The following is a 12,136-nucleotide window of genomic DNA, read 5'->3' as shown; positions in this document are numbered from 1 at the left end:
TAAGGCTGTCACATTTCTGTCACTCATTTGAGCCAGTAAACACTTAGTATGGTCTAAAATTCTGTTTCTCCTCTTTACTCTATGGTGAGGGTTTTATGTGTACACACACACATGCCAGAGTGTAAAAGGAAGTTGTTGGGGTAAGAATGGAGTGTGAAAAAAAATTATTGCACAATCAGCAAATATTAATTGCTTAATAAGTGCCAGGTACTGTTCAATATCCTGGGAAATACAATAGTGAGGAAGATGGATAAAATTCCTCCCCTCATGGGTCTTATATTCTTTAAGGAATTATCTTGGTAGATATGTTCAGAGCTTCTTCCTTCCTTCCTTCCTTCCTTCCTTCCTTCCTTCCTTCCTTCCTTCCTTCCTTCCTTCCTTCCTTCCTTCCTTCCTCTCCTTCCTTTCTTTCTTCCTTCCACCCCTCATCCACTCATTTAATAAATACTCTGGAGTCAGAGTGCATTCTAGCTTGGGTACTTACTAGCTAATGCAAGTTTGGGAAAATTTCTTATCCTCTAATACCCTCTTCTCTAAAATGGAAATAAGAATAAGACCCATCTACACAATAAGAAATATCCAGGGAATTGAATTCAAGAATAGCCCACACCCAGTCTTTTTACTCTGGGAGGCCGAAGGTGATGGATGAGGCTTTTGTCCAGGTCTGGATGAGCTGTGATCTCTACCCCAGCCATCTTAGAGTCCATCATACACCTCTGAGATTGATGAGGTGGGTGCACCTCTAGGCAAGGCTACATACTATATCAGGCTGGACCTGGGCAATGGAGGCATCATCATCATCATTCACTGCTGTCTGTGGGCTGCTAGGGAGACTCTGGGTGCCTGGAAGCTGGCCACTGCCCTGGAGAATGTCTCCAAGCCCTTTTCTATATCCTGGCCACACTGACATCCTTCTGTGTCCTTTAGATAATTTGATTTATTCAAGCATCTACTATTGACATTTGTCCCTAAGTAGTTAGACTCGTGGGCATGATGGGAAAATTCAGTGAGGTCACAAGTCAAGAGTTTAGTACAGTGCTTGTCCCAGAGCTAAAGCTTACATGTTAGCTATTGCTGTCTTTGCGCACTAGCTATGTGCTAGGCATGTTAATGCAGGCATGGTGTCTGCATACTCACACACACAATGCAGAAGTCAATAAATGCAAAGAGACAGCCTTTGTTCCTGCAGCAGCAAAAACAAACTCTGGCCCCTATTAAGCACCTGCAGGTTTCTGAACTTAAAGCAGAATTCATGTTCTCTGCCTTCCTTTTAAAACACATGGAGGATATTTAAATGCCAGTGATGTGCTTTTTAAAAGATTTTATTTATTTTTTAGAGAGAGTAGGGAGAAAGAAAGAGAGGGAGGTTAAACATCAATGTGCAAAACAAACATCAATCGGCTGCCTTTTACATGCCCCTAACCAAGGACCTGGCTTACAACCCAGGCATGTGCCCTGACCAGGAATCGAACCTGCAACCTTTCGTTTGTGACACAATGCCCAACCCACTGAGCTACACCAGTCAGAGCTCCAATGATATGGTTTTGATGTTAGAAACAATCTGGAGATAAGAACAGTACCTTAGTTATAGTTTTAGAACAGAGCAAAAATACTGTCTCTTTGAGAACCAAAAAAGTAAAAACTGGAAACAGAAAAATAGAAAACAGATGCAAAAGCAAGACCCAGACACTAATTTAATCATCTTTTATAAGAGGGAATTAATACTTCCTGATGAATGTTTATATATAAATAAAAGAATAGTCATAAAGCTATCCACCAGAATTAATAAAAATCAACCCTATTAACACAGGTCACTTCTATAAATTAGAATTAAGGATAAAATGGAGGAAGATGTTTAATTTTCACACATATGTGATGTATTATTTATAGACTATGATAATCCCAAACCTTGTTGCCACTGAACTCTCAGTTATTCCACATTCACCAAAACTCTGGGAGTTGATGGTCCCCTGCAACCAACATTATCCATCAGGAAGAGCAGCATGGAGATTTCAGCATTTCCCCAGATCCTATACTTGGATTATCACTGTTTCTTGTTTGGGGTGACTGTACCCATTACTTGAATTCAGCAACTGCTGAGATACAGGTGAGCCCCAAGTCTGTATTTCTAGTTCAGTGGTTTTCCCTACACTTCACACTCAGAAACGAAACTTCCTGCCACTGATCTTGACTTGGGTAATCCCCGGGCACCTCAAAGTCATTATGTCCGATCTTGGCAACCTCGGATGTTGGAACCACCTGACTTAATAGAACACGTGGTCTGAGTTGATATTTCTCCCACACATACAATACTTCAAATTATTTTATTTTAAAAAATGTGGGGACAGAAGGATTCCTTCTAAACCCTTATGTATTGGTTATCTTATTCTCAGATGAAAGAGAGGATGTTTCTTATCTGTGAAATGGAAGATGTTCTAGAACCTTCCTCTGAGGGCTCCTGTGAGAAGGGATTGTGCATGTGCTCTCAACACAGGGAATGGCCCATGCAGAGAGCTACATAAATGGCAGTTGTTAATATTGCAGTCCATTTTGTGGGGTGAGAGAGGTCATATAATGTAGCTGTGAGAATATGGGTTTTGAAGGCAGGAGGAGCTGGGTCTGACTCCTAACCACCCCATCTTCCCATTTACTAGCTGGAAGGCTCTGAGCAAGTTAACTTCCCTGAGCCTCAGTCTCCTCATCTGCAAAATGAGATTATCCTATAACTGGCCTCATGGAGTTGACAGAAATCAATGATAGAATGTGTAAGAGACGCTTACCACATGCCTGGAGGGTGTGATGTTGCTGCTTCTTTAAGTGGTGTTTGTGTTGGGAGTTGACAGGCAATACAGGAAATTTTCCTCTTAAATTGTCTGTTTTTGTTTTGTTTTGTTTTGTTTTTAAACTCTCAGTTTATCTGCCAGTGCTCAATTTTAAAATTAGTTTCTCTTGAAAGACTACCTGTAATTCCTCAGGAATGCGCTGCTCTGTAGACAACAGATTTTCAAGTCATCTGACTCTGAGGTTGCTAATGACCCCAGAAGAGAGGCATTATTATTTTCCCCCATTTGCAAATGAAGGAACTGAAGCTCAGAGAGGCTAAGTAAACTGCTCTAGCTCATCCAGCTTTGGTGTTTTGTTTTGTTTTGGTTTGGTTTTGTTTTTTAACTCAGGTCTAGCTGAATGTAGAGTGTGTGCTTTACCGATACCAGCACAGGGAACCACCTCTGGTGCTGTCTCTGTCTCTCTCTTCTTCCATTTCTCTTCACGATCATAACAGAAAGAGCTTAGGCTTTGCTGTCAGACTGACCTGAATTCAATCTCAATTATCATAAAACACAAGACTATGATACCTACTTCTCTAGGCAGTAGTGAGAATTAAATGAGTTTTTAAAAAATGTACCTAATGTCTTTATCACAGTGCCTGACACGCAGCAAGAAACAGTAAATGTTAGCTTCTAGGGTATCCTCTGTCTGAAACCCCCTTCCTTTTCTTGGCTGCTTCCTTAGACACTCACATAAACCTGAGCTCTGACTCCCGTCGAACCAAAACTTCCCGGAGACGCTGGATTTTCGCCATCTCCAACTCGATCTCCTCTGGCATCATGGTTGTCTCTGCCATGGAGATGATGTCCAGCTGATCTGTGTGGGAGACACAAAATGCAGCTGTCAAGACCCTGAGTCTGCATGGGTTTGCAAGAATTCCCTCATTCTGGGGAACTGCCTCAATCCATTGACCTTCATCCATGGCCAAGGCACACTGATCTCAGACTGCTCTGCAAATGTTTGTGTGTGAGAAAGCCCTTTTGATACTAGAAAACGCATTTTGTGTGGGAACCACGGTACTTACGATGGCAAGCGGAGGTTCAGGTGGGCTCACCAAAACCTGCTCAGGATTGTACAGGGGAGGCCTTGACAGCCCCTGACTATTCCCAGCTCCTGAGTCTCTGCTCCCCTTGGCCATGGTCACTTTGCCTTGTCCCGGCCTCCAAGACCAGGTTCGGCTTTAGACAGAAGAAAGTTGTATAATAATTATTTTATAGTAATACTACTTCTTATTATCTTATAGAAATACTAAGTAATGTAAGTAATAGCAATATGAAATAATATGTTTGTTGTAGAAACTTCAGACAATACAGATAGGCTAAAAAGAACAAGGTAAAAAGTCGTCCATATCCACACTGCCCAGAAAGAACCATCACCCACATTTTAATGGACATTCTGTCTGGCTTATAGTTATAGAGTTAGTATATATATTGCCACGTGTAAAAAACATATCTACTACAACCATATATATTACCACATATACATTATCATAGTTATAGAGAAAGATACTACATTTCCTCATATATGCATGTGTATTAGTTTTCTTGGGCTACCATAATAAAATACCAGAGGCTGGGCAGCTTAAAGAACATACATTTATTTTCTCACAGTTCTGGAGGCTGAAAGTCCCAGACTAGGCCTGGCAGGGTCAGTTGTGGTGAGAGATCTCTTCTTGGCTTGTAGACAGCCCCTTCTTGCCATGGCCTCACATGGCCTTTTCTTTATGCACAGAGAGAGAGGGTGCTCTGGAATCTCTTCTTAGAAGGACACTAATCCTATATGATCAGGGCCCCACCCTTATGATTTCATTTAACCTCTAATCAGCCATAGTGGGTATTAGGGCTTCAATATATGAATTAAGGTAAAGGGCATAGACATGCAGTCCATAACAGTATATGTGTGTGTGTGTGTGTGTGTGTGTGTGTGTGTGTGTGTGTATACACTATATATATACACACACACCATATTTTGCCATGTATAATGTGCACCCATGTTTTTGTGTGCATTGTACATGGTATTATTATACTCATTATTATACCCATGGTATGTAATCATTATACCCATGTATAATGTGCATCCTTATTTTTCCCTAAAAAATTTAGACAAAAAATGTACATCACGCATGGCAAAATATGGTGTGTGTGTGTGTGTGTGTGTACACACATATGTACATATATACACACATATATGATCTATACCAAAGGTATCCATTCATGTAATATGAAAAATAGAAACATTTATTGAAGAAGATACAAGATATAAGAAACATTGTACATAGGAAAATGATGCCTCAGTCCCCCTCAAAGTAGCACCTTGGGACCTCACACAGTTCTCCCAATCTCCATCAGCTGCTCCATCATATTTTCTTGAATCTCATCAATGGTTTGAAATCTCTTCCCTTTCAAAGGTGATTTTAGTTTTGGAAAAGCCAAAAGTCACAGGGTGCCAAATCTGGGCTGTAGGGGGCTGAGTCATCTGGGTGATTCGATGTTTCATGAAAAAACACTGCACAAGATGTGATGCATGAGTGGGCACATTGTCCTGACAAAGCTGCCAATCACCAGATGCCCATAGCTGAGGCCTCCTGAATCATCCAAATAGTTTCCGCAGAGGAGTGTTCAAGCTTAATGTAAAATCTGATGCAGATTCATTGCTCTACTTGCTCAGTCATTTGAATGTGATGGCCACCCAGTACGCATGCTCACTCAATGGCGTCTACCACCCCCACTGACTAGTACAGTGAACTCATCACTATTCACACATGCACATTCTAGTTCACTGTCCTTGGCTGTGAAGTTACTGTCCTTGGCTGTGATGTCATGCAAACTGTTCTCATTATATTAACAGTGGCTGGACTTTTTCCAGACAGACCTCATATAAGTGTGTGTGTGTATTTTACGCTATATATTTCCATTAACATTTTGATGTATATTCTTCCAATGTGTATGTGTGTATATATTAACATATATTAGTATATATATATTAATTTATATATTATATATTATAAAATGATGCCCATATATAGGGCACTATATGCTCTATGTGTATAATATACATACACACACATATGCAAGTATTTTTTAATTGAAGATATCCAACATACAACACTGTGTGAATTCATGTACTCCCATGTTCATTGCAGCATTATTCACAGTAGCCAAGGTATGGAAACAACCGAAATGACCATCAATGGATGCAGTATACATACATACACAGCAAAGTATTATTTAGCCATGGAAATGTAGGATATTCTGCCAAAAACATGGATGGCCCTTCAGCACATGATGTTAAGTGAGATAAGTCAGAGAGAGAAAGATGAGTACTGCATGATCCCACTTATATGTGGAATCCAAAAAAGTCAAATTCATAAAAAGCAGAGATGGTTACCAGGGGAAGGAGGGGCGGGCATAAAACTGGTGTTCAAAGGTACAAACTTGAAACAAGTAATAAATATAATTATTTACCTGTACACCAAAATATTAGTAGTTAAAAATGTTAATATATGTGTATATACATATGTGTACATATGTGTACACACATATAATGATATACATATAAATTCGTCATTTTGTGGGTCTGGTTTTTGCCGCACTGTATAAAGTCAGAGTCTCACATTTTATTACCTGACAACACGTCATGAGCATTTCTGCATGTCCTTGGATGTTCTTGCTCAGTAGCAGGGAGAAAGGCTGTGTAGTTTTCTATTTATGGCAATATCATGAATCACTTCTCCAACCTGCAGACAGGTTGTTTTCTGTTTTGCCCCACTATGAACAGCCCTGTGATGAGCATGGTCAAAGCTAAATCTCTGCGTGCATCGAAGAGATTCCTTTATTTCCAGAGGGAATGCCTGTGTTGTAAAAGATGCTTTTCCCAGGGATGGAAGGAGATGTAGGGGAGGGGATTTTCTCACTCTACTTTAAGACCAAATCACATCACTCACACCTGCTAACTCATCTCACACCTGGCCCCTCAGTTCTGCTACCCTGCATTTGTCTTTTTCTTTACATCCCAGTCAGTGATTGAAAAGCTGCTTTCTCTTAACCTGTTTCTCTTCTACACCCTGGAGCCCTGGCCCAGTCTTCCTGCCTAGGTACTGTGATTTGCAGACTTCCCTAAGCCAGCTCCTGCCTGCTTGGATCTCAGAATAGGGCCCGCTCCCAAAAGCCCAGGCAACTGCTTTGTCATCTGTGGAAAACTATTCACCCTGAGTCCTTCACCAGACATCAGATTTTGGTAAATTTCATACCCTTCAATCTCCTACCCCTCAACACATTCGTTCCATAGCTGAAACTACCTGCTTCACCCTCCACCAATGAAAAGGCCTGGCTTGAGGAAGGACTAAAGGAAAAAAAAGATTAAAACATTAATATTAACTGAGCATTACTATGTACTGGGCTCCAACTAGGCTGGAGGAACAGCTTCAAGGAGCACCAACCCCAGGCACAGGGCAATATAGGGTTGTGGTGACTTGGGAATGGGAAGTAGAGAGTGTTCTGAAATCAGGTGGCCTGGGTTTGAGTCTCAGCTCTGCCTGCCACCAGCTATGTGGCCTTGGACAGTGACTTAACCTCTCATGACTCAGTTTCATCCTTTGTAATATGAGGATACTGACACCCAGCTACCCAGGGGAGTGTGAGAACTGAATTAACAGAGGCACGCCATGTTCAATGCACGGTTACCATTATCTTTGTTATCACCACTGGGCCCACTCTGCCGTGCCAGCTCTTTATCCTCACTACAAGCCAGCATGAAAAGGATGTTCTCTTTTTTTACAAATAAGGAAAGAAAAGCTCAAAGCCGTGTACATGTTTGCCTCCAAAATACATACTTCTTGCCTCGTCACCAGCATCCTTTGTCCACGCAAGCATTCCAAGTCCAATACCCCTATTCGTTCACATCTACAAGTCCCAGGGCTGCTGTAACAAATCACCACAAACCGAGTGGCTAAAACACAGGAATGTCTCCCTTTACAGTTCTGGAGGACAAAGTCCCAAACCAAGGTGTCCGCAGGGCCACACTCCCTCTAAAGTTTCTAGAGGAGGATCCTTCCTTGCTTCTTCCAGACCCTGGTGGCTCTTGCCATCTTTGGCTTGTGGCAGCATCGCTCCCACCTCTGCTTTCATTTCACAAGGCTTTCTTCCCTGCAGCTCTGAGTCCTCTGTCCTTTTCTGTCTCATTGGACTTGGGGCCTGCCCTGGTCCAGTATGATCTCATTTCAATCTTTATTTTAGTTGCCTCTGCAAAGACTCTATTTCTAAATAAGGTCTGAGGTTCTGGGTGGATATGAATTTTGAAAGAGCACTATTTAGCCCACTACAGACGAGTGGTCACAGGCTTACAAGCTGCCTGACAGTGATGCCACACTCTTCAAGAGCTTTAGTCACTGCACAAGGAGCACAGCCCTGGCTTGAAGTGGCAGGGATCCCAGGAAGTGGCCAGGGGATGGGGTGTGGTGACAACCAGCTGAGAGCCAGAGTCAGAGATCCTTATCTGAGGCCACTCACCAGCTATCTGTCCTTGAATGAGCCTCTTTTACCACTTAGCTTCACTTTTTTATTTGCAAAATGGACTTCAATAGCTCCCGTGTGTTATACAGGGCTGGAGGCTTTACATGTATTATCTCATTTAATCACAATTTTACAAATGATGAATCTGAAGCTTAGAGAAGGAAAGTGAGTTGTCCAACATCGCATAACTAGAATATTGGACAGACAGAATTCAAACCCAGGTCTGTCTCTCCATCTGTGTCTTTCTCTCTCTTTCCCTTAACCACAATGTAAAGCCTCCAGGTGAAGGTTGAATGCAGTTGAGGATGCAAAAGCTCATTGTTAACAACCCCACAGATATAAATGGGTTTCCCACATCATGGTTCAGATGGGCAACCTGATTTCCATGGGACAGATGATGAAAATGGCAAAACACCCTGGGACAAAGTGAGTGACAAGAGAATTAATCACACCCCATCGACTGGCATTTTACCTCTGTCCTCAGGGGAGGATGGAGGGATGGCACTGCCAGGCTCCAGGAGCTGAGATGAACATTTAGCTTTGACTTTGGGCAGAGAATGAGGCTGATGGATACCTCTATTAAAGAGTCTTTCTTACGGATGCTTTCCTTTCCCTGGAGAAAGGAGTGAAGCCTAGATCTCAAGTCAGATATATGAATTAACTGGAATCCTTTTTTTTAGTAAGCACTCTGTGCCAGGTGCTTTGCTAAGCTTATTATAAGCCATATCTCATTTACTCTTCACATCACTCGAGGTCCGGGATTAGCAGGCTACGACCAAGAGCCAAATCCAGTCCCTGGCATGATTTTGTAGGTAAAGTCTTACCAGAACACTGGCTATGCTCACTCACTTACCTATTATTTATGCCTGCTTTTGCACCACCACAGCAGAATTTGGCAACTGCAACAGAGACAGTGGGACCCACAAAACCTCATGTATCTACTACCTAGCCCTCTACAGAAAAAGTTTACCAACCCCTGTTCTAGATGATAGATGCTGTAATTTCTCCAGTTTAAAAGTTGAAAAAGAGAATAGGTTTACCCAGTAACAATAATAGCTAACATTTATTGAGCATTTGTCACATGCCAGGATCTGATTCTCAAAATAGCCCTGGGTGGTAAATACTGGTAGCGTCCCCATCTCACACATGAGTCATTTTAGGCTCAGGAAGAGGAGTAAGTGATGGGGCTGAGATGTAACCCCAGATTCATCCTACTCCAAAACCCTCGTTGTAGTCAGTCATATTCATTTGAGTACTCTCTCCCCACTTACAACTTACCATCCTCATCTTAACAATGGAGGGAACTGAATATTTTCTATTGCATTAGGCACATGGAAAGTAGCTGTTCTCAACCATTAGCAGGCATGGTGACCATCTGGGGAGCCTGTTAAAAAGGCAAGCATCTGACAGCTGCCAATGGATGTGTCCATGAGGAAGACAAATCCTGGGAGAAAGACAGACAGCATTTCAGCCTGGCTAGAGAAGAGAGTCTCTGGGAGGCTCTACTGCATATTTCCAAGCACAGCCCAGCTGCCATGTAGACAGGCACAGCACTAAGGCACAGAAGTCCTCAGGGCTCCAACTGCCATTGCTATCACTGAGCTTCCAGGAGCTGAGTCACTTCTGGGGGAAGAAGCAGCTAAATCCATCCTTTTATCCCCAAATGCCACGCCAGGGATATGCGTGCCTCGTGAGTGCTGCAGCACCAGCAAACAAGAGCCGAGCACTGGGCATGACCAGGATGTGCCAGCAGGCTTAATCCCTTATCTCACAAATTTGAAGCTACCCAGAGAAGGGGCAGCAGCAGCGTCAACATGAATCAGGCCTGACAATGATCTATAATAGAGCCTTGTAATTTAAATATAACTGAGAAGGGTAAACCTGCTGGGAGCCAAAGAGAAGTCTTCCCTGGTCTATCGTTTCCAACCATGGGTCACAGTGGGAATGTAAGCCCAGGGTCCCCTGGAAAAACCTCTGCTTTTGTTTCTGCTTCATAACTCAGTGTACCTGGAATATGCTCCAGAGCTCACTCATTTAAACATTTACTGTGAGCCAAGCACTATCTCATCATGTTCCTAAATACCTTGGCAGGTGGGTATCCATCATCATCACCCTCCCTTTATAGATTAAGAAGATGAGGCTCAGAGATATCACAAGTGATTGGCCAAAATCACTCAACCTGTGAGTGGCAGAGCTGGGACTCAGACCCAGGTCTCCATGATTCTTTTCTAAAACCCACACCATAGGTCAAAGGGCGACAGAACAGCATTTCCAAAATCTCAGTCACTGCACAGAATTCATTACAGCCATGTACCATCTGTTATAAACTGAATGTTTGCATCCTCCCACCACAAGTTCAGTTGTTGAAATCCTAACCCCCAATGTGATGGCATTAGGAGGTGGGACTTTGAGAGGTAATTAGGTCAATAAGGTCAAGAGGCTGGGGCCCTCATGATGAAGAAAAGACACAAGAGCTAGCTTCCTCTCTCTGCTCTTCTCAGGGCGAGGACACAGCAAGAAGGCAGCCATCTACAAACCAGCAGGAGGGTCCTCACCAAACACTGGATCTTCCAGTGTCTTGATCTTGGACTTTCCAAAGCCTCCAGACCCGTGAGAAATGAATGTCTGTTGTTCAAGCCACCTAAATCTATGGTATTTTGTTACAGCAGCCCAGGCAGACTAATCCACTATCCATACTATCGTTTACTCAATATTTCTTTACGCTGACTGCAAATGAAACTCAAATAAACTCCTTAAAGAGAATTTCATATCACATCTATAAAAATAAGTTCCTATCACTTGGTATAATTAGAAAATATCCATAAAAATAAATTCAATGGAACCTAAGTGATGTTACCAAATTCTGACTAAACACTAGCCTGCTCAAGACTCAGATTGAAGCCTATAGTTTCTTTCTTAACAAGATGGATTAGCAAGTATTAGCAAGTTAGCTAGTACTAGAGAGGCATTAAAAACAAATTACCAAATTGAGGCTTTCTTCTCCGGTAATCATAAAGGCTGATAACGGAAAAGAGTAATTTTCCTGCAATGTAATCCAATGTTGTTAGATGCTCAAAATCTTTGAGTACTAGAGCCCCCTCCCACCTCCTGGGAAAGCTGCTGTAGAAAGGAATCCCAGCCCTTAGGGTTGGGAGGGTCTTCAACGGCCTTTAGGTCAGCCTCACAGGTGGGTGAAATAGGATGTGGAAGAACATAGCAAGAGGCAGTTCCTAAGCCCTGTGACAAACAGCAGTGGGCCCCAACTCTTGAGTTCTCATTGGAAATTGCATGAGAACTCAGGCCTGAAGGGCAATTCTCAACCGTTTGTCAAGGTTTTCATCCAAAGGTGAATCAGGCCTTTTGAGTCATTATTTCAAACCAGCTCATATCACCGAGGCAATTCAATGAAGGTGGAACCATTCATTTCAGCCCCATGCCATTTATTCAATGTCCGGTACCCTAAATCATCTTCAGCAGGACATATGGGAGAAGAGCCACAGTGGCTGCCTTGGAGGATGAGGGGAACTGGGGGTCAGTGTTGAGGAGAATCACCTTCCATCTAATGGGCCCTTTTCTACTGCTTGAATATTTAAATAAACTTTTTACTTTGGAATAATTTTAGATTACTAGAAAAGTTGCAGGGATGCTACAGTGATTCCCTGCACACCCTTCACTTAGTTCTCACCACTGTTAACACCACCAAGATGCTGATGCTGGTGCATTACTGCTAACTGTATTGTTTAAAATTTTACCATGGCAGGTGTTACCTATTCAAGACAGATTTAAGATAAAGAAAAAGA

At 42.4% G+C, this 12,136-nt stretch overlaps 1 protein-coding gene across 1 annotated transcript in view; it reads right to left on the bottom strand.

The window, feature by feature from the left end:
- BMERB1 (bMERB domain containing 1) overlaps positions 1–12,136 on the bottom strand; it is a 99,087-nt gene that overhangs the window by 39,465 nt on the left and 47,486 nt on the right. Inside the window, exon 2 of the mRNA XM_045819548.1 lies at positions 3,519–3,642. Within this exon, the coding sequence (XP_045675504.1) occupies positions 3,519–3,642 (124 nt within the window). The remainder of the gene's footprint in view (positions 1–3,518; positions 3,643–12,136) is intronic.

The sequence above is a fragment of the Phyllostomus hastatus genome, unplaced genomic scaffold (genome assembly GCF_019186645.2).
Source record: "Phyllostomus hastatus isolate PE091 unplaced genomic scaffold, TTU_PhHast_1.1 phas_scaffold_385, whole genome shotgun sequence".
In the NCBI taxonomy this organism is placed as follows: domain Eukaryota; kingdom Metazoa; phylum Chordata; class Mammalia; order Chiroptera; family Phyllostomidae; genus Phyllostomus; species Phyllostomus hastatus.
The sequence above is the reverse complement of the archived record's forward strand: the minus strand, read 5'-3'. Positions and strand labels throughout refer to the sequence as shown.